We start from the raw sequence: 21,790 nt of genomic DNA, 5'->3' as shown, positions 1-21,790 counted from the left end.
CCGCTCGTATGCTTTCAGGGACAGAGTTAACACGTAGAAAAAGGGGGTACCAGGTTATTCCAGGCACTAAGGGGGCAAGGCAAAGGAGTAAATCACCCCAGTTTTTTGATACGAGTGACTCGCTCGGAATGGTGAGACAGTCCAATGGAGAGAAATCGATTCCTTCCCTCACTGCTTTTACTAGCCTCAGACTCCTAAAAAGATGTGAAGCCTCATTGAAGTCTCTCTCTTAATTCAGAACTACAAGTTCAGTCATGTTGGAAGATATTTTAAAATTAAAGCCTGCACGTCTGCTCCAAAGCTGCTGCGAGCTAGCTGGAGGCGTGTCTGCTGGAGGAAGCTAAAGAGGGTTTAATAGTAGCTCTCACTGTTTGTGAGTGTGTGCACATGCACTAAAGAGAACGTGTGAGCGACGGGTGCTGGCACTTGAGGATTTCTGAGCTGGCCGGGCGATGCATAACCTGCTCACCTTTTTATTTTAATTACAATCATGCCTCGACATATGAATCAGAAAGTCGCTTGTTTGAAACTGCAGCAACAGGCAGCATCCTGCCACCCAGTACTATAATTAGCAGGGTTATAAGTGGAAGGTGAGGGATCCAGATATAATCCCTTTTTACACCAGGGGAGAGAAGGGAGTTGTGTGGGCAACACACAGCAGAGGTATAGAACCAAATCTTTAAAATTTAAAATAGCGTCATCCATATGTTTAAGACCTGTGTGCTTCTTTGCCTTGGCTGTCCCATGCCTATTACAGTAGGCTCTTCTAGTCAGGGAGGTGTCTTTTCTCTGTGTACTCTTGACTGCATCTGAGGTACAAAATATACTTCCAAATAAAGTTTCTGGACAGTTTTAAGGCTTGGAATAGAAAGTTGGCCTTTGGGAGGTGGGAGGCAATAAGAATAGTTTTATTAGGATACCACCAGAAGGTGTCTTTCATTTGTTGTCTGCATGGTGACAGTTATTAAATGCCAATAATTAATTGTGATTTACACTGCTAGGGATTTATTTTGACCATCCTCCTCTCCTTTGGATACATTGGGCTTGTATTGAATGGATACACTGTGTCACTGACTTCTGTAGGAAGGAAGTATTGAGGATGAGAACTATACATGTTCCTGGCGTGGAGAAGCCTCTAGGGCAGTTGGTCAGTGCTCCAGAAGTCAACGGTGATGGAAAGACATTAATTCCTGTGTGGAATTAATAAAGCAAAGTCACTGTGGTGGCTAAAAGTGATCTAAGACTTGGATTTCCATCTCAGTTATTTAGCGATGGGGTAATGCAACTTCAGAGTGCTATTTTATAAATAAAGGCACGCTTTATTTGTTGTTGTTGTTTGTTTGTCTTATGGGCTTGTTTGTCCTTTGAGACAAACTTAATGCTTCCTCGCAGAAACTTTGAGGAAAAAGCTTTCAGACTAGAGGGAAAATGACAACTGTTTAATCCTATGGCAGCTTTTTCTTCCATGTGAGTGTAAAAACATACCTGAACTTTATATTGGAATAGAAATCTACCTTCCCCATCTGCTTCCGTTTGGAGTAGCGCTGATCCAAAATGTGCTCAAATTGCTCAATAGGTGACCCGTAGTTCTTTGAGGCTGGGTTCTAAATCCAGGGTTCGTGGGTTAATACGATGCGACCACCACGTACAGCTTTGGTGTTGTTTAAAAAAGGTGTTCTTAAATAGTGCCTGTTTTGGAGTATGGTTTCACTTGTTACTTCCTGTAAAGTTGCTGCAAGTTTCAAACAGGGTTGATAGGAGTAGAAGGAAACTAATTACCTTGCTTCCTCGAGGGCAGTATCCAAGAGGTTTCATCCCAGTTTAAATTGTATGCAAGCGGAATAATACCTCACCGATAATCTTGAAGCTGGGTAGTATGATTGACCTCATGCAACTTGTTGCATTAATGCATTACTAGAGCGAGCGCATAGCTGCTGAAATTTGGTGTCTGCGTCTATTAAACGGGGCTACTGGCCGTGCGGCTGAATCTTGTTGTACCCATGCATGTATCGCGCGTTAACGATACTGGGCGTACCGCCGCTGCAGCGTGTAGAGTTGGACAGAACTGGCGCCCGTGCTGCAGCAGCTTGTTGCACCCGTGCATTGTACAGTGTTAGTGCACGTGCTAGGGCCACTCTCTAAAGCAACATGGGTGCAGGTACAGGGCATGCAGTGAACCCAAGGGAGTAGCTGCTGCGCCCGGGATTGTGGGCGGATTTGCAGGGGCACGAATCTGGATCCACTTGCAGATGTAAACATTCCACAAAAGGGCTCCCTAGAGAGGGGGCGGAGCTTCCTAGTGGCCGGGGGCGGAGCCTGAGATAGGGGGAGTCTAGGTTTGACCGACGTCCACCTAATCCAATCGTTGGCCGGTTCCTGTAGGCGGCATTCAATGAGAGGGGAGTGGAGGAGGGATTGGGCGGGGCTTGTTTCCTATACGGACATTTTTCCTCGGTCCCCCCCTTCACATCCCCTTCCTGGGGGTTGTGTCCAATAGGGGCGGGAGATGGGGGTGGGTACTGCGTTGTGATTGGGAGAGGCGGTGAGTGGCAGGCAATGTACCCAATGGAAGTGCGGGGGTCTCCCCCCGGGCCGGGGAGGGGCGGGATTTCCCGGGGAACAGAGAAGCGGGCAGCGCTCGGCCGCCGCCGAGAGACGGTTACTCCATTTTACCCCCCCCTCACCGGAGCCGACCATCCCTCGTATCCGCCCAGGCCCAGCCGCCCCTCACCCCCTCCACTGCCCGAGCTGAGCAGCCGCCGCCCCCGCCGGGAGGAGGAGGAGGGGCCCGGGGACCCCCCCACCCCGCCCGGAGCAGCCGCCGGGGCCGGGGCGCCCTCCCACAGCCCGACACCGCCAGGGACCGTCCCTCTCGAGTAGCCGCCAGAGCCAGGGCGGGAGCAGCCGCCGCCGACCCCGCCAGTGGCGAGAGGAGGGGCCCGAGGGCCACCCCCGCGTGAGGAGAAGGGGCCCGGACAGCCACCGGCGGGGCGCGATCCCCCTGGGCACAGGGGCGGCTTTGAGGTGAGCGCCGAGGGGACGGGCGGTGTGACAGTCCCGCCGGGCGCCGCGGGGGGCGGGTCACTCTTTTCCCTTCTCGCTCTCCGTATGGGGCGGGGACTCGCGCCGGTGGCCCGCGCGCTTCGGGCGCCACCGGGGGAGGGGAGCGAGAGCAGCCTCCCATGTTGCGTCTCCCCGGGGGTTCCCTACAGCGGGCCCCCGCGTGCGCTGGACACAGGCAGCCCCCCTCCCCGGGTGCAGAACCTACAGGGAGCCCCCTCCCCCGGCGAGCATAGCGCACAAGTAGCCACCTCCACCCTCCGTCCCGGTCGGGTTGTCTTCGCGGGCTCTGGATTAGTGGAGATGAGCTTCCCGAGCCCTTTCCTTCGCTTCGGATCGCTCGCATTGCACATGTAGCCGCCCCCTTGCCCAGGGAGTCGGTGCAGCGGTCATGGGCCCGCCTCCCTTTCCGCGTCAAACTCCCTTCCCCTAAGAACTGAGTGCGTGGAGTGTATATGCCGTACTTCGAGAGCCCGCGGGCTGCATCGCACTCAGCTCACCCCCCTCGTTCCCTTACCGGAGTTCATCCCCCGGTACCGAGTGCATTGCACACGGGCCCCGCCCCCGTCCCTGGGACACCCCCTTCCTTTCGGTACTGGATGCGTTCCACGCAGGCTCCTCCCTCTCCCCTTCTGCTTTCACCCCGGTGCTGGGAGGGTGGCACCCAGCCTCCTCCCCCGCGCCTGTCCGTCAATGCTGGCATTGCACACAGGCTCCGCCTCTGGGGACGCCGCCTTCCCCGTAGACCGCACACAGTTAGCTCCTCCCACTCCCCTTCTCCGTTCGTGCCGGTCCTGGGTGGATTGTACACAGCCTCCTCCCCTGTACTTTTCGCTTATGGGGGCGTTGCATTTCGGCTCCTACCCCGCTCCGATCCCTTACCGGAGACTCGCGGTCAGCGGGTCCATTACATACAGCACCCTTATTGGGAACCCACTCCTTATGGTCAGTCAGTCTCAACTAGTTGCACGGAGCAGTATTGATCCATGCAGCGGTTGCGCTCGTCTAGCGGTTCGCCTCGGTTGTATCACACACACTCCAGGGTAGCCGACTGGATTTGATTCCTGCAGCGAGGCAGCGGTGTTCGGAGGTCTCCTTCCTTAGCTCTTAGCAGGATGGGTAACTGGACGCTAAGCACTAGATAACTGGCTGACGGAAGTAAGCTCGGTCAGTAAAGGCCAATGACTTGGGGCAGCCTGTCTTCCACGTGCCCGTGATGTGTGCCTGGAGGGTGCCCAAAGCACATCCATACCTCCAGACGAGTTAGAGCTGTGTTGTCCACTGGGGCTCCTGCAGGCTCACTCGGGTTATTTAAGGGCATCGGGGTGAAGTCGGGGCAGGGGTGTGTAGAGGGTTGTTTTGCATTTTTGAGAGAGAGGCGAAAGACTGTCCAGTGGTCCTTTATATTGCAAAATACCCGATCACGGGGGAGGGGCAACCAGTCATCTCGCATAGTATAGTATGGCTGGAGCTTCTGCATTAATCATCAGCCTCTTGTGCCTGTGTAGTCTGTCCTCAAATGCTCCATGCATGTGCAGAGCCAGCTAGGAGATAATCAGGCAGAGTGAGCATGCTGAACTGCAGAAGATGGGCATAGTTACTACAGAATATTCCTGGGTTGTTGTAAAATATCCAGTGTGTAATACTTCAGTTGGGAGAATTTAAATCTCTTGTTAATGATGTACATTTCTATGGTAATCAGAAACCTCAGGTTTTTACAGATTAAAAAAAATACAGGCTGCCTTTTAGTACTTTACTCTCACTTGATTCCTCATTGTACACTGCATATTGTTTACAAATGCTAAGGAACAGGGAGCTAAACAAAACATGTTTGAGGTGTGGAAATAAACTGAACTGAGTTGTGTTAGTGAGGATGAGCAGCTGAAAATGATGACATCAATGGGGGTTTCTGCAGATTTTTCATAGAACTTAACTAAAATCTTCAGATTTCTTCCTTCAGCCCACCTTGTTCATCACCATATTAATAGTATAAAGTAGGGGTAGTCAGTTATTTTTTTGTCAAGGTCCAGACTCCAGAGAAGAAAATAATAATAATAAAAAAGTAAATAAAAAGATTTTGGGATCTGTTCAAAAGTGCCTGGTGGTCTGGATTTGTCCTGCAGTCCAGCAGTCCACCTATTGATTACCCCTAGTGTACAGTAACTGTTTAGAGTATTTCCTGTAGAAGGTATTATTTTAAAATCTAAAAACAATATTTTACATTGCCACAGTTCCTAACAATAAATATACCTGATTAGGTGCCTCTGTGTCTTATTCTGCTGCTCCTTTTTGATTTTAGACACAGCATCACTTATGAGTAACTGGCCTATTCTGCTTTCACTCTTTATAGCCAGTCTGAAGGGACTTATTAGATTTATTAGAATTTCCAGATTGCTTTTGAAAGAACTCCTATCGAATGACTGTTGCAGTTTCTAGCTAGAAATACTGCAAAGCTACACATAAGAATCCTGTGCAGAATAACAGAGGCATGTAAGGAGTCTGAGAATTACTCTTATAGTATTCTGCTACTAGCATTAATTTTTTTAAATATTTTAATCAAGAACTGGCATCCTTCTCTACATGTACACTCTTCAGTCTTTAAACTTATCAGTGGCCTTCACTGAGTGTTTTAGTTTCAATATCTTTGGGTTTTTTACCCCTTTGCTTACTTACATCAATAGAAACTGCATTAGGGTTTTACCTGGGGTTGTCGGTAACTGGGAATGGTATTCTCATAAACTGTGGAAGCATTAATATATTTTGTATTTGTCTTGTCAAATGCCAGATTCCTTCCTTGAATCTGGGCCAATGAAACACAGACTACAGAGTGTTTTTTTTTTTAATAGTATTGCCTATATAGATGTGACATCAGTACATGCACCAATATAAACTGGTATCTGCTTAAGATACGTCTGCTGTATCAGAGCAAGATATATTTTATTTGGACCACTGAAACTGTGTGTAAAACTGACAAATATTTGTTTCAATTGAAGCTGCTTGAGTGACCAAAAGTGCCATGAGGAATGTGTGAGCTTTTTGATTACCAGCTTTTTCTGAAAAACTGCAACCCAGAACTAGAGTTTAGTCTAAGTATATTAGATGAGTGGGATTTATTTCATAGAGCTGTGTTAGGCACAGTACCAACCGGAAGAGGTCAAAAATTATTTAATATAAATATAGGCTTACCTGTATTTAAATACAATTTTCAGCTATGGCTTGTTTAGTGTCTGCTATAAGTGAACAAACTTATTTAAAAAAACACTTTGTACAGTGAAGCACCTTTGAATTAATATCTAGTTAAAGAATAGATGTCTAAGGTGGCCTTGTGGTGATGGTCTGTACTGCTGTGCCTGCGGCCCAGGACAGGTTTGATTTGGGGACTCTTCTTCTCTGTGCCAATTGCTTGAGCCAGTGATATGCATCAAGTATGCCCCTCAGCTCCTCACCCCAGTCTTGCAGTGTGTTCTGGGTTCATGCCCCCAACCTGCATGTCCTCAGCTCCCCATCCAGAGGGCAGGGTTTCCCCAGATGCCTGCTCACATGGAGGAGGGGCCCAGGGGGACAGAGAGAATCTGAGTCTTTCAGAGTGAAGAGGCCTCCCCTGATGCTGGCTTCTATGAGGGGCAGGGAGAGGAGCCCAGGTCCCCCTAGAGGGGTAGATGCCCCCAGATCCTGGCATACAAATACCAGGTGAGAATGTGGAGCTGACAGGCTCACTACCCACCCACCTGAATATCATCAATATTGAGTGATGGAGACCATTTGGGCCACAATCAGAGCCACAGTTTGATTCCCTAGGTCTGCTCAAAAGAAGTTGGTAGAATCTGTCAACCTTAAGAAATGCTTCTTCCTCTCCACCCCCAGGGTTCTATATCTTGAGAACTTCTTGCTTGGATGACCCCAAATTTGGATCACTAACACTACCCTGCATCCCCTTGAGGCATACTAAATTTCAAAACAATATGAGTAAGCATGTGGATTTTAGAGCATTTGAAGTCCGCAAAAATGAGTTTTCAGCCTTAACTATAGCAGAGCTGTTTTTCTGCAATAATAAGGGCTGCAGTATGGAGGGGGAAAAGGTGTGTGGTTAGAAAATGATTGTATCCTCAAGAGTGTGATTGGGATTCAGTGGACTCTGTGTGCAAGGGTTTAAAGAAACTTTCAATACACTAAAAGGTAAAGTGTAAAAGAAAACTGATGCAGTAAAATAGAAAACAATTAAATAATACTCTATTAATGAAAATGTTATAGGAAATGAGTACTACCTTAAATCAGTGTCTAGTAATAAGATTTTAGTGTAACAAGATGCCCAAAAAATCACCTCTGCTTGAACTGAGGAATTATCTGAAATTTGAAGTGGTATATAGGTAAAAAAATAAAATAAATAAATGGAGATATCCTGTCTCCTAGAACAGGAAGGGACCTTGAAAGATTATCAAGTCCAGCCCCCTGCCTTCACTAGCAGGACCAAGTACTGATTTTGCCCCAGATTCCTAAGTGGCCCCCTCAAGGATTGAACTCTCAACCCTGGGTTTAGCAGGCCAGTGCTCAAACCACTGAGCTATCCCTCCCCCGTTAATTGCGGCCCATCTCAATGCACATCTGTGAATTCCAGATGTCCTCAGCAAGGATGATGGCACTTCAGAATCCATCTTAGCTTTCACAGAGCAGGCTTTAGGATAAAGTGGCACTGGTAAGTTGGGTTTGTTTTTTTGTTTTTGTTTTTTTCCCCTTCTACCATGGGTGACTTTAATTGGCCCTTTTGTGAGCAGTGTTGTTGATCTCGTGGTTAAGGCACTGGATTGGATCTCAGGAGATTGCAGTTCAATTCCTGGCCCTGCCACAGACCTCCTGTGTGACCTTGGGCAAGTCACTTAATCGTTCTCAATTTTCAATACAAATGGGGATAAATACACCACTACCTCGATATAACGTGACCCAATATAACACAAATTCGGATATAACGTGGTAAAGCAGCGCTCCTGGGGGGCGGGGCTGCGCACTCCAGTGGATCAAAGCAAGTTCAATAGAACACGGTTTCACCTATAACACAAAAAGATTTTTTGGCTCCCGAGGACAGCGTTATATCGAGGTAGAGGTGTACTTTCCTACTTAATGGGGCTGTTGTGAAGCTAAATTTGTTAATTGTCATGCACTCAGTGATGGAAGTGATTATACACACCTAGATGGCATCTAGATTCACTAGCAATTAGACACACTTAATTTTGCTAGCTGGAAGGACTGTCCTAGCTGTCTTCAATCTCCTACTACTTGGCACAGAGGTACAGGTCTGACTTCCCAAACAACATTGGATTTAGTTAAAATATTGGCTTTCAGTGAAATAGTGTGGAGACTGTTGTCTACTGCTACCACTGGATACAAGTATTGAAGAAATATGAGTAATATTAAGGAAATTGAAATGGTTATTAAATGGTGGTAAAGCTGTACATTTGCCAGTGTCTCTGCCATAACAAAATACCACAGACACTGAACTATGGACAACTCAAATTAAGAAATACTAGACTGACTGGAGTTCGTGAAGGCATGTAAAGAGGAGATGTTTTTCACACTGGATTACAATATGCAATGGTTAGATCTCTTCAGATTTACTTTGCCTGCTGTTGTGATGTGTCATTTATGTTCAGGCCAGTCAGGGAGCAATCAGTACAGGCCTTGTTGAACATGTAGGTCTTGGAACGAGAAATATCATGTTGAAATTGGCACACAAACCAGTTTAACTTCCAGGATTTATAAATCGTTTTCTGTCCAGATTGTAGTTTTGGTCTTCTCCAGCATTGGAAAGCTTTTATGGTTGTTAAAGCCAAAGCAGAAAATGGAGGCCTGTAATGTGTATTCCTCTGTCTGGATGGGGTTGTGCTCGTGGTTGCACATTTGTATCTTTTTCCTCCCTGTTGCTGCATTCTTAAGTATTCTGAGCACTAATGATGGAAGAAATGTTCTTGTAGAAATTGGACACTGTAGAGGTGGGAAAATTTACTTCTTATGTGAAGTTTTGATTCACTTTGTGTTTTCACAAATTATTGCTGTGTAATTAACAGCTGCTGCTGTGACAATGAGTAAATTAATGCCTCACCACCACTTTTCTCATCCTCCCTTTTCATGTCTGGGTTGAGGTGAGTGGGGTTTAAGATTGCCCTAGCTGCATCTAGTCTCAGGCCTAGCTAAGATCCATATCTGCATAATCAGTGGGCTGCTAGCACTTCACCTTGCTGTCAATTCTCAGCATTTCAGGGAGTTCATTTAATGTCTCTTCAGTATCATATTAGGTACGTATATGGTGGTCCCTAGTTCCACAGTATCTGAGTGCCTCACAATCTTCAATAAATATTTGTTCTAGCACGGGGGTGGGCAAACTTTTTGGCCCAAGAGCCACATCTGGGTGGGGAAATTGCATGAAGGGCCAGGGCAGGGGGTTGGAGTGCGGGAGGGAGTGTGGGGTGTGTGAGGGGGTGCAGTATGCAGGAAGGGGCTCAGGGCAAGGGGTTGGGGCAGAGGAGGGGTGCAGGGTGTATGAGGTGGCGCAGGGGTTTGGGGTGCGGCAGGGGTTTGGGTGCAGGAGGGATGTGAGGCACAGCAGGGGGCTCAGGGCAGGGAGTTGGAGTGTGGGGTGCAGGAGGGGTTCGGGCTCCGGCCCGGCGCTGCTTACCTGGAGCGGCTCCGGGGTAGCAGCTGCGTGCACCAGGGCCAGGGCAGGCTCCCTGCCTGCCCTGACCCTGTGCCGCACCGTGCTGCTCCCGGAAGCGGCCGGCACCACATCCCTGCGGCCCCTGCAGTGCACGGAGCCCTCTGCCCTCTCTCCCTCACCCAAGCGTGGGGCCCATGGCACTACGGGGATGGCAATCCCGCGAGCCGGATCCAAAACCCTGAGAGGCCGGATCCAGCCCATGAGCTGTAGTTTGCCCACTCCTGTTCGAGCAACACCCCTGTGAGGTAGGTCAGTGCTGCTTTTCCCATTTTTCAAATGGAAAACTGAGGCACAGAGCAAATAACTAGCCCAAGGTCACATAGGAAGTCTCTGGCGGAGCAAGAAATTGAGTGCGGATCTTCTGAGTCCCAAGCACTAGCTAAGATTTCTTGTTTCCCTCCCTCTACGCACCACTCTTTCCATAGTCCGAATGAGAAGAAACTTTAAGTGTTTCAGGCTATTTTACTTTCTCAGGTAAAATCTATCCCTGTCTGACCCCCTCAGTTCCTCTCTCCCTAACTTTTCTGTCTCTTTTCTTCTCCACCCTCCTACCCCCAATCCCATTTGATTTCTTGTTCCGCAATCCTTTTATTTCTGCTAATGTTTTAAATCACCAAACCACCTTTATTTTGTCCTTTGGATGTGTATGTGTGTGTAGATTTCTAAGGTCCACTTGTTTTCTCTCCATATTGGGTCCTCTCCTCATTTGGAGACCCTTTTCTCTCCCTCCTCTCCCTTCATTAAATCAGGTTTACCAACCTCATTCAGGCCAAGTCTATACTACACACTTACTTCAGTATAACTGCATCACTCAGGGATGTGGATTTTTCACACCCCATAGTGATGTAGTTAACCCCCCAAATAGACAGCGCTATGTTGGTGGGAGAGCTTCTCCTTCTTACATAGCTACCACCTCTCGTGGAGGTAGAGTTATTAAGCCAATGGGAGAGCTCTCTCAGGTCGGCTTAGCACTTCTGGTGAAGACCCTTTATAGCGGTGGAGCTGCGCTGATGCAAATTTGTAGTGTAGACCTGCCCTCAGTTGATGCAGTTTGGTATAGTGTCTAACATTTAAAAAACAAAGTAATAATAGAAGTATCAGCGTTGCACATATTATAGTGTTAAATCTGTATAAAACCTTTTAGGAACATATGTTAAAACTTCAGACAGCTTGTGAAAAGATGGGAATATATTGAGCTCTCCCATTTGCAAAAAAGGAGACAGTCTAGGGATACATGTACAGTATGTGACTACACAGTTTGCATAGCCTTTCTCAGAAATCTCTTACATCTTTGGGGATTGAGATCTTCTTTCTCTGTGATCGCTGTTCCATGATTAGTTCTTGAAAAAGGAACTCATCTGCCAAAAGACTCCTAGTCCTGACAGGTGTTCAGATAGAAGACCTTTAAAAATTACATTATTCTCATTACCATATTGTTCTTTTTCCATTTTGTGTTTAACAACGTATCTCAGATCTGTAGAGCTGGAAACCAGTGCTTAGATAATCTGAAAGCTTGGAATGACCAATATTAGTTTCTAGCTCTGCAGGTTTTTGAGATCTCAGCTGGTAAAATGTTGGCATTGAAGTCTTCAGCAGTGGATGAAGAAGCAGGATGATGATCGGGCTCTCCTCCTGGGGAGAAGAAGTTAGAAACCACTTTTCCTATTTTTACTCCTAAATTTCAGTGGTTGAGTTCTGAGGCCCCTGTTCTGCAAGCTCAGTTCCAATCCCCCTGATTTGATCACTCCCTTTCAGTGTGTCAGCGTTGCTGCTCTTGCCCATAATGTTCCTTCAGGAGATGCCCTTGGTACCTGAATGGAACTAATGTGCTTCTGGTCAGTTTCATTTTGCTAGTCCTATTGAGCTATGTGAAGAGGAAGGGTTGAAAGTGTGACAAACAAGAGAAGCCAGGTGTGGCACAGTGCTGTTAAAGAGAAAGGAAAGGAAAGGCACTTTCTTTGTTCCTAACCTCACTTCAGCAGCAGAAGATGCTGTCTTTGTGCATACTTCTCCTGCTCTGCATGTCCCATCAATAGTAGTAAGCAAAACTGATCAGCTGGGGAAGCACTGCAGGCAGGAACAACAGAGGTATGCTCTTCTTGTGGTCTTTTCCTGGATGGGGAATTTTAAAAAGTATGTGGAAGGGAGGATGATTTCATATCATCTTGTAAAAGAGCCTAAACATAGCAAGATAGACTACAACATACTCAAATTCAAGATATTAAGATTCTTGGCTCTTTGGCTTTGAGTTGTGGAAAGAAAGAGTCTGTTTGATCGATGGTTGCCGTGTGTACTGGATCAAGTAATCTTTAAAGTCCAGTAAGTTACCTGTTCTGCTGTCCTAGTCACTGTAACTTAATTTTTTTTAATGAAGTAATAAGAGTTCCTACATCTTCTGGCCCAGAGTCCTATTGAGTACTCCACACATTTAAAATTAGAGTTACTGGTATGTTGCACAGCTGACTCACTTTAGGGATTTAGAATTTCTAGAACTCTTGCCTGTAAGCAGGTGCTTGAGTAAATGCTATGTTCTGGATGTAGAATCCAGACACAATCTGGGTTAATCTATTTCTTGGTCCTTTTAGTCTACACTAGAGGCTTAGTGTTAGATAAAAGTATTTTTAGTACATTGGAAATATAAATACAAATAATATAGTATTTTTGTTTTAGCATCCTGAATCAGTGCATTGTCCTTGATCTTCGAGTCCTTGATACTCTATCTAGGTACTTAAATGGGTCACAATCATTACACATGTATCCTCAAAACAACATGTGTGCTTTCCCCAAGGCAAATGCATACATTTTACAGGCTATCTAAAAGATGGCACAAGTGCTGGGATTTTTGCCCCGTTATTGACTCTGCAGTCATGTCTTCAACTAAGAAGTGTACCTGCCCCTTGGAAGGGTTAGTGGCTTTGAAGTACCCGTGTGACTGAAATTTGGAAATTTACAAATTCCTCAGTGATGCCTCCCTGGTCTTGGTCACACAATCTTCTTTCCTTCCTTACCAATCACTTTAGGGATGGCAGAGCCTTCTAGTAATGCTCTTGGAGGGAGGGATTTTGAACAAAGCAGGAGCTCATTGCATCTCCCTTTTAATGGGGAAAAGTTATTTGGGGAAGCACTAGATCAAGCCTTCAGGATCTCAGTGATGAAAATAAAGTAATTCCAGAGCCCAAGAGACCATATTTGTCTTCTCACACTAGAGACTGGTTGGCATAATGAAGATCTCCACCCAGGCCTTGGTATAGGCCAGCATTCCAGAGATTGTACCTGACCAGAGCCCCTTGAGCCTGTCCCTCTTCCTCTGAAGCAGACTTCAGCAGAATAGAGGATCATTGAGTGCTCTCTGATTTCTGTATGTTATTCTGTGGACTTTTGTACCTTTCTGCAATGTTACAGGTTTTTCCCCTGGCCATTGGCTCAATCTTCACAAAGAGTGTAGCGGTGGTGGAGTCACTGAGGAAACGTCATATTCTTCCATATCTGGATGGCTGGCGGGTGAAGGTCTTCGGTCTGGTAGGAACAAGGGAAGCTGTCCAGGAATCAGCAAGTCTCTTGATGTGGCTGGGATTTATGATCAGATACAAAAAAGCAAAACATGATCCCATGTCAGCAGCTGAGTTAATATGGTGGTAGGAATGGGTCTTCCATCACAGAAAAGAGTACAAACTGCAAGACAACTTAGCAGAGCAGATCAGAGCATCCTCCAGCATCTGAGCCAAGAAGATGTCTTCCTTAATTGATCTAGCTCTGTAGGTCAGGAAGCATTTTGGTTCACAAGCTGCTCTCTCAGTGGTGACCAAAGGAATGGGGTGGGGATTACTTGTGAGGATTCAGCATCCCTTGGAGCTCAGGCAGTCCTTGCAGTTATGGGAGAGATGTAACTAAACTCGAAGTTGGAGGTCATTTCAGGACCTATGATTTGGGGTAATGACTGATGCCATTGGGGAACCACTCTGCAGTCCCATTCATCCCACATGGGAGAGATCTCTGCATGTGAACTGGCTGGAGTTTAGAGTAGTGTGTGCTGGTCTCCAAGGACCAGAGACAGGAGTAAGCAGTGTTGCCTGGATTGCCAGCAAGCAGGATAGTGCCAGGAGTGGAAAGCTGTCTCAGGCTGTAGTTATTTTTGTATATTGGGCAGAACACAATTTGTTGCTCACTAAAGAGGTCCATGTGGCATGGTCCCTCAACATTTAGTCTGAGCTGCTGAAATTCCATCTGACGGATTGGTTGCTTAGGACAGGGTTTTTTCCATCTAGTCTGCACTCTTTGGGATGAGTGCACCGTCAATGTCTTGTTTGCAACAGTGAACAACAGCAAGTTTCCAAAACTATGCACCTAAATCAAGGAATCTTAAGCTTTTCTTCATAAATGGATCATGCCTTCTCCTGTATCTTCTTTCCTCGTCCCTCTCATCTCAGTAAAGAGGCAGTTGTCCCAGAGTGAAAACTTAATCTTGTTCTCCACTTTCTTTGGTGGGTAATGGTTTAATTCCTGTCTTTTTGCTTTGAAGGAGATTTTTGCATCACACTCAGCTGTCCAGTTAACTAGCAGAGTTCCTGTTTGAAATGATTATTGTAATGCAACTGGGATTTTATTGTATTGTATTATGATGCCTAGAGTCCTGTACAGATTATTTTTTAATTTAAATATAAATAAATAATTGCTTTTGAACATAGTGAGGGCATTGAAGTTCTCTTTTTATGGCTTCCAACGGGGCTAGAAAAGATGACAAAGCCTCTAGGTCTTTAATGCATGTGAATAATCATTTTGGTATTAAGGAAACTTTAATTTGCAGATGGATTCCCTTACTCTCTCTCTCTCCCTCCCCTTTGAGTGCAGATTTATTTCATGGGGCATAGTCATTTCTTGGGCCAAGAGGAAGTTTGTGGATGAGTTCTGACAAGTAGCAATCTGGAGTTTGGTCCACATGCTCAAACACTAACCTTCACTCTATAATGGTGAATCTGTGGATGTGGCCTTCGGATATAGTGCTAGGAGCTGCTCTCAGACATGAGGTATCCTAATGTCCCAGGTATTGAGTCGGCATGGTATATCCCAATCCAAAATATGGGACCTCCCATCATAGAAATAAGGCTTTTGGTATTCTCTTGTAAACTCACTTTCTGCACAGGAGTACCACCAGTCTGGAAGCCCAGCCTAGTCTGAGTTCTAACTGGGTTATTGACAGTTTTCATATCTCGTTATATTAGTGTTAGATGATGAGTAAGCATTCAACTAGAGAGCAGAGGCAGCTACAGTGCTTGCAGGGGAGTGGAGGTGCCAAAGCTTCATCTCTGCTACCTATCACTAAGGGTATGTCTACTGTATGAACTTAGGTCGATTTAATAGAAGTTGATTTTTTTAGAAATCGATTTGATACAATGGATTTTGTGTCCCCACTAAGTGCATTAAGTCGGTGGTGTGCGTCCACAGTACCGAAGCTAGCGTCGACTTTCGGAGTGTTGCACTGTGGTAGCTATCCCACAGTTCCCGCAGTCTCCGCCACCCGTTGGAATTCTGGGTTGAGCTCCCAATGGCTGATGGGGGCAAAAACATTGTCGTGGGTGGTTCTGGGTACATGTATTCAGGCCCCCCTCCCTCCATCCGGGAAAGCTGTGGCAAAAAATAGTTTCTCGCCTTTTTTCCTGGGTTACCTGTGCAGATGACATACCACGGCAAGCATGGAGCCCGCTCAGCTCACTGTCACCGTATGTCTCCTGGGTGCTGCTGGCAGACGCGGTACTGCAATGTTACACAGCAGCATCCCCTTGCCTTGCCTTGGAGACGGCAGACGGTGCAATACAACTGCTAGTCGTCGTCGTCATCCCATGGGTGCTCCTGGCCGACCTCGGTTAGGTTGGTCGCGGGAGCCTGGACAAAAATGGGAATGACTCCAGGTCATTCTCTTCTTTAAGTTTCGTCTAATGGAGATTCAGTCCTGCCTGGAATATCATGCCAGCTGGAGGCTTCTGCCTCAGGCTGCTCTCTGTTGGCAGCACCACGCGGTTGCACCTACCCCAGCCTACCCCTTGCTCCCATGGCTCACGAAGCCTGGACAGTAGTAAGGAGCAGTTCAACTATAGGCTGAGCAAGTGCAGAATGGTGGTAGAATGTGCCTTTGGACATTTAAAAGCTCGCTGGCACAGTTTACTGACTTGGTTAGACCTCAGTGAAACCAATATTCCCATTAAAAAGCAACAGAGGGTCCTGTGGCACCTTTAACACTAACAGAAGTATTGGGAGCATAAGCTTTCGTGGGTAAGAACCTCACTTCTTCAGATGCAGAAGCTGCTCCATATTCCTGACTTGCATCTGAAGAAGTGAGGTTCTTACGCACAAAAGCTTATGCTCCCAATACTTCTGTTAGTCTTAAAGGTGCCACAGGACCCTCTGTTGCTTTTTACAGATTCAGACTAACATGGCTACCCCTCTGATACTTGACAATATTCCCATTGTTATTACTGCTTGCTGTGTGCTCCACAATATCTGTGAGAGTAAGGAAGAGACATTTATGGTGGGGTGGGAGGTTGAGGCAAATCGCCTGGCCACTGATTACGCACAGCCAGATACCAGGGCGGTTAGAAGAGCATAGCAGGGTGCACTGTGCATCAGGGAAGCTTTGAAAACCAGTTTCATGACTGGCCAGGCTATGGTGTGAAAGTTCTGTTTGTTTCTCCTTGATGAAAACCTGCCCCCTTGGTTCACTCTACTTCCCTGTAAGCCAATCGCCCTCCCCTCCCCCCTTTTAGCTCCGTTTGCAGAGGCAATAAAGTCATTATTGTTTCAAATTCATTCATTCTTTATTAATTTGTCACACAAATGGGGGGATAACTGCCAAGGTAGCCCGGGAGGGGTGAGGGAAGACGGAAGCACAGAGGTGGGGTAGTTGTAGGGGCACCCCCTAGAATGGCATGCAGCTCATCATAGAAGCGACATGTCTGAGGCTCTGACCTGGAGCGGCCATTTGCCTCTCTGGTTCTTTGGTAGGCTTCACGCTGCTTGCCTGAGCTTCTTAAGTTTCACATGACACTGCTGCGGGTCCCTGTTGTAGCCTCTGTCCTTCATGCCCTTGGAGACTTTTTTTCAAATATTCCAGCATTTCGTCTTTTGGAATGGAGTTCTGATGGCACGGATTCGTCTCCCCATAAAGTGATCAGATCCAGTACCTCCTGTTTGGTCCATGCTGGAGCTCTTTTGCGATTCTGGGACTCCATGGTCACCTGTGCTGATGAGCTCTGCATGGTCACCTGTGCTGATCAGCTTGCCATGCTGGCCAAACAGGAAATGAAATTCAAAAGTTTGCGGGGCTTTTCCTGTCTACCTGGCTAGTGCATCTGAGTTGAGAGTGCTGTCCAGAGCAGTCACAATGGAGCATTCTGGGATAGTTCCTGGAGGCCAATTCCATCGAATTGTGTCCACGCTACCCCAAATTCGACCCAGCAGGGTCGATTTCCGTGCTAATCCCCTTGTCGGGGAGGAGTACAGAAATCGATTTTAAGAGCCCTTTAAGTTGACAAAAATGGCTTCGTCGTGTGGATGGGTGCAGGGTTAAATCGATCTAACGCTGCTAAATTCGACCTAAACTCGTAATGTAGACCAGGGCTAAGAGAGTGAGGAGGAAAAGCCCTTTCCAGGTTGGATGGACTACCTACATACAGTGCCGCACAATTATTGTGTACTCTGGTGTGCAAGGCAGCTGTCTAGCTTATAGCATGCAGCCTCCGTGTGTAATTTGTGCAAAAATGGCCTTGGATCTTTAGTGAAAATTCAGAGCGAACAGGGCCTGGTTTTAAGTTTACATCCAAAACATCCACATACAGTTTACTGTGTGGAACTTCATTGTCTGCCTTGGGAAGCTAAAGGGTTGAATTGACCCTGTAAGAATTTTAAACTGGTCTACCAGGCAGTCTAGGAATTCCAGATTTGATGGTTAGACGACTAAGCCAATCTTGCCAGCAGATGACTTGTAGCTGATAACTCATCCATGCACCTTTTGCGAGACTGTAGTAAATCTATAATCTGAGATCTTCTGTTGCTCCTTGAAAGAAAAGGCTGACCTTGTAGTCCCAGGTGGAATTGTAATCCTCATAACAGTAAGTGTGCAAGGCTCTTCTAGCAGTTATTTGGCCTTACACAGCTTTTTATGCAGCTCAGCATCTACTTTAACCCTTGACTAGCCCAGCAAAAGTGAAAAATGGAATGTGTTTCTTTGGGCAAAGACACACAAACAGCAGAGCTTTGTTAGACGTATATTAGAGAGTTTCTGCAACTGTATCTTTCGCTTCAGTGTTTCTGTATTCTGGAATTATACCCCTGTGCACGTTCTACATTAGGCCTGTTATAGCTGGCTCACTTGCTACTTGGCTGCAAACTGTGAATTTGGATTGAAAAGTTTCATGCCCGGTTTGTTGGGGAGAAGTGGGAGGAGAGAGAGCATTAACTTTGTAACTGCTGGAAGTGCTTTTGTGATGGTTGCATTACTGTGGAATGCTACTGCTCTGTTAAAAGGGTAAGGAATGAACTAAGCCTAGAGAGACTAACAATGTAAGAATGGGGAGGGGACAGAACAAAAGTTAAGTGGACACATAGGGACTTACCTCTAAGCTGCTCCATATTCCTAAGCACGCATTGTGAGTGAGTGCTATCAAGGCTTTGCTTTGACTTGACTTAGGCCTGGTCTACACTACAGCGTTAGGTTGACATCAGGCAGCTTACGTGGACCTAACTCTGTAAGCATCTACAGTAAAATGTAGCTCCTACTAATACAAGTAGCCCAGTACATTAACTTAATAACTCCATCTCCACTAGAGGCGTAGCACTTAGGGCGCCCCATTGTCCATGAAGGCACTGTGTTACTTACATTGCCTGTTGGCTGTCAGCCCAGCAAGGGGCTCACAGCTGGAGTCTCCTCCTACTCCCCAGGAGTGGGATTCCAGCTGTCACTTCCCACATGGTTAAGTCAGCAGAAGCTCCTGGTGAGGGCGCACACCATCGACAGAAGGAGCAAGGTGTGGACGTGAACCATCACTTTAATAACTGCAGCGGCTATATGTTGACTTAACATGTCGACTTAATATTGTAGGGTAGACATGCCCTTATCATTACCATGTTGATGTGAAATCCTAGATGGGGCTTCTATCAAAGGTGCATAGCCAAATTCTGCTGTTTTACTTGTTTAGATTCCAGCTATGCTATCTGTAAAATATTTTTTTACAAAGCTAAAATGTTTCTAAACCCTAGGAGGGTAACAGTAAATGAAATCATGGGGCAGATGCTGGAGTCATTTGCAGAGATCAGTCCAAAAACAGCAGATAAAACCAGGAAAATCAACTCCGTTTCTCCTGGATTTTTGCCTTTTTGTTCTCCAGATGTCACTGTGGTCTGCTAGTCTCAGTACCCTGTGAATTAGGTTTTAGTAATTTCCTCCTCCTCCCCGTTCCAGAGCTTATTGATCAGTATCAGAAGGCCCTTTACAATAGATATGGTAGGTTCCTGATGGGGGAGTCTCTTCTGAGAGAGGGGTGCAAGCTTCACAGTACAACTTCAACAAATAAAAAAGTGAGATCCTGCAAGAAGAGGAGAGAAAGAACTAGTGAAGGAGAAAAGAGGCTCCAGGGAAAGCAGTAAGAAGTTACACAATTAGTCTGTACCTTCAAAGGCATTCTTAAATACTAAACCTACACATGGACTCTTGATACACCATTTGCTGTGCATATGCTTGTTCTACATACATATATTGATGATCACTGTTTGTCATCTGGTTGGCTAATTAAGCACTCAAACTGAAGAGTCAGTATAACTTCACAACTTAGAAATTTTTTGGAAGCTCATTGAAGTGAGGCGTGAAGGTTGTTGGTTTATGGGTGTTTTTTTGGGGAGGGGAGTGGGGCGGGTGAGCCCAGTTACATCTGCTGGGGGACCGCTTCTGTTAGGTTCCTTGCTAGCAGTGAATTGTTCATTAATTACACTGAAACTGGCAAGGCTATATAGTTGCTTTGGAAAGACCCAGGTGTATTCCAGACCGAGAAGAGAGAGTTTCGCTCTTTAGGATGTGGTGCTGGATTGGAGAAAGAGACTGAATGTGCTTGAACACTCTCAGTGGTTGTATGAAGAATAAATAACTTCTCAGGAGTGACATTAACTATCACAACCTAAAAGGCAGCAGTTGTTGAATATCCTGGCTGGAAAGGAGAGGTCATGCAATTAAAGTGAAGAATTTACAGAATTTGAAGGGGTGGGAGGGCAGAATAGTGACACAAATTTAGAGTGAATTAGGGAAACACTATTTGGATTAGAGCAGGAGCATGTCTTTTGGGTATGTGTTGCAGGAAGATCTTGAGGGAGCTGCAGGTGGGTTGTTCATCATTGTCTTCTGATGTCCTGAGGAAACATTGGGGCCAGTTTTTGATACTTAGTGACACTGGTGATCTGCAATGACACTGGGGGCTAGGTAAAACTTATTGGAGAGGGATGTGGAATCAAAACTAAATTTACTAGCAAGTCTTCAGGGTTTTTTTTTTTTTTTTTTTTTTCTTGTTCTGGATTTACTACTAATTTTATTTCAGTGTGTAAAATCTGAGAGAACCTGATTTTGGCCCCTACATTATTTAGATTAGAGTTAAATTCCCTACCCTCTCCCAAAGCTTCTTGAAACCCCTTCCCACAGGGCTGGCTAGCATCAAACCTGGTCTGTTGCCGCTGCAGGTTCACAGCTGACATACACTGAAAGTGTAAAACTCATAGTAAGCACTTCAGTGGATATCTGAAGGCTTTTTAAGATTCACCGCCACAGTGAAAGAGCTACTTGAACTTCTGTTGCCAGAAACTCCTCAACTATCTCCAGTCTGTGTTGAATGGAAACGTGGCTTTGTTCAGAATCTACATATGTTAACGATGTTCAAATTAGAAATGTACTTCAGTTCAGTTTGTTGAAGAAATTATCAACTTCTACTTTCAACCTGAATATTTGAGTTCTAAAACAGGCTAGTATCTAAAAAAATGCAATTTTACTATTTCACCTGAAAAAATTAATCCTGATTCCAAATGCACATCCCCCCTCAAAAAAATTATCCAAGAAATAATTAAGTTAAATGGATGCCCAGAAACCTGCCTTACCTATGTTATGCCTCCTGTTGATGAGCTCAACATCATATTCATTAAGGGAGAATGATTAATCACTTCTGTTTGTTAATTGAACTGTTTTAGCAGGTTTTGTAGTGCTTCCCTGAGCATGAGTTCAGAATGAAGCGGCGATTGGATGAGCAGGAGTCACCGGTGTACGCGTCACAGCAGAGACGTATCACCAGCAGCACAGAAGCTTTCCAACACCAGCACCGTATGCTTGCTCCAGCACCTCCTGTATATGAGGCGGTTTCGGAGACCATGCAGTCTGCCACTGGAATTCAGTACTCTGTAACTCCCAGCTACCAGGTATGCTCGCTTGTTACTTAGTGTGAACCAGAGAATAATTCAGTCTCGTTGTGTGAACAGCAATAACCATACAATGCAAGATGCATGTTTAATAATCTATGGTGGGGTTCTACATGTGACAGCAATTATTATTTTGCCAACAATGGCCTCTTAAGTTAAGACCCCAATTTAACAGTATATTTAAGCACGTGCCTGATTTTAAGCACTTGCTTTAAGTCCCATGATTTTAGTGGCAACTGATCACAAGCACATACCTAATTTTGAGCTTAAGTACCTCGTTGAGTTAAGGCCTAAATTGGGGACCCTTGTACCCTGATCTCTGAATTATCTCCTATTCAGAAGTAGGCCAGTAAGTGTTTGTTTTGTTTTGTTTTTTCTCCCCCCTTTTAAGTAGGATAGTTTGTCCTGCAGCCAGTCAACCTTTGCTGTGGTCTTTTCAGCTCATAAACTCAGCAAGACTGGATTGGATCAATATTTGGATGGGAGACTTCCAGGGAAAATCCAGGTGCAGCGGGAAGTGATGCGGGTGATTGATTAGGTGGCATTCTTCCCTTTGAGCTTCTGACTTTGTGCTTATTAAAGGAA

The 21,790-nt window shown here is 45.8% G+C and overlaps 1 protein-coding gene across 1 annotated transcript in view; it reads left to right on the top strand.

Annotated features, from left to right (window-relative positions):
- Window positions 1-2,619: 2,619 nt before the first annotated feature.
- The window catches only part of SIN3A (SIN3 transcription regulator family member A), a 55,268-nt gene continuing 36,097 nt past the window's right edge, over window positions 2,620-21,790 (top strand). Inside the window, exons 1-2 of the mRNA XM_034783825.1 lie at window positions 2,620-3,024; window positions 20,981-21,205. Coding sequence (XP_034639716.1) covers window positions 21,017-21,205 — 189 coding nt within the window. The 5' untranslated portion in view covers window positions 2,620-3,024; window positions 20,981-21,016. The remainder of the gene's footprint in view (window positions 3,025-20,980; window positions 21,206-21,790) is intronic.

The sequence above is a fragment of the Trachemys scripta genome, chromosome 10 (assembly GCF_013100865.1).
Source record: "Trachemys scripta elegans isolate TJP31775 chromosome 10, CAS_Tse_1.0, whole genome shotgun sequence".
NCBI classification, from domain to species: Eukaryota; Metazoa; Chordata; order Testudines; family Emydidae; genus Trachemys; species Trachemys scripta.
This window is presented reverse-complemented; position numbering and strand designations above follow the sequence as displayed.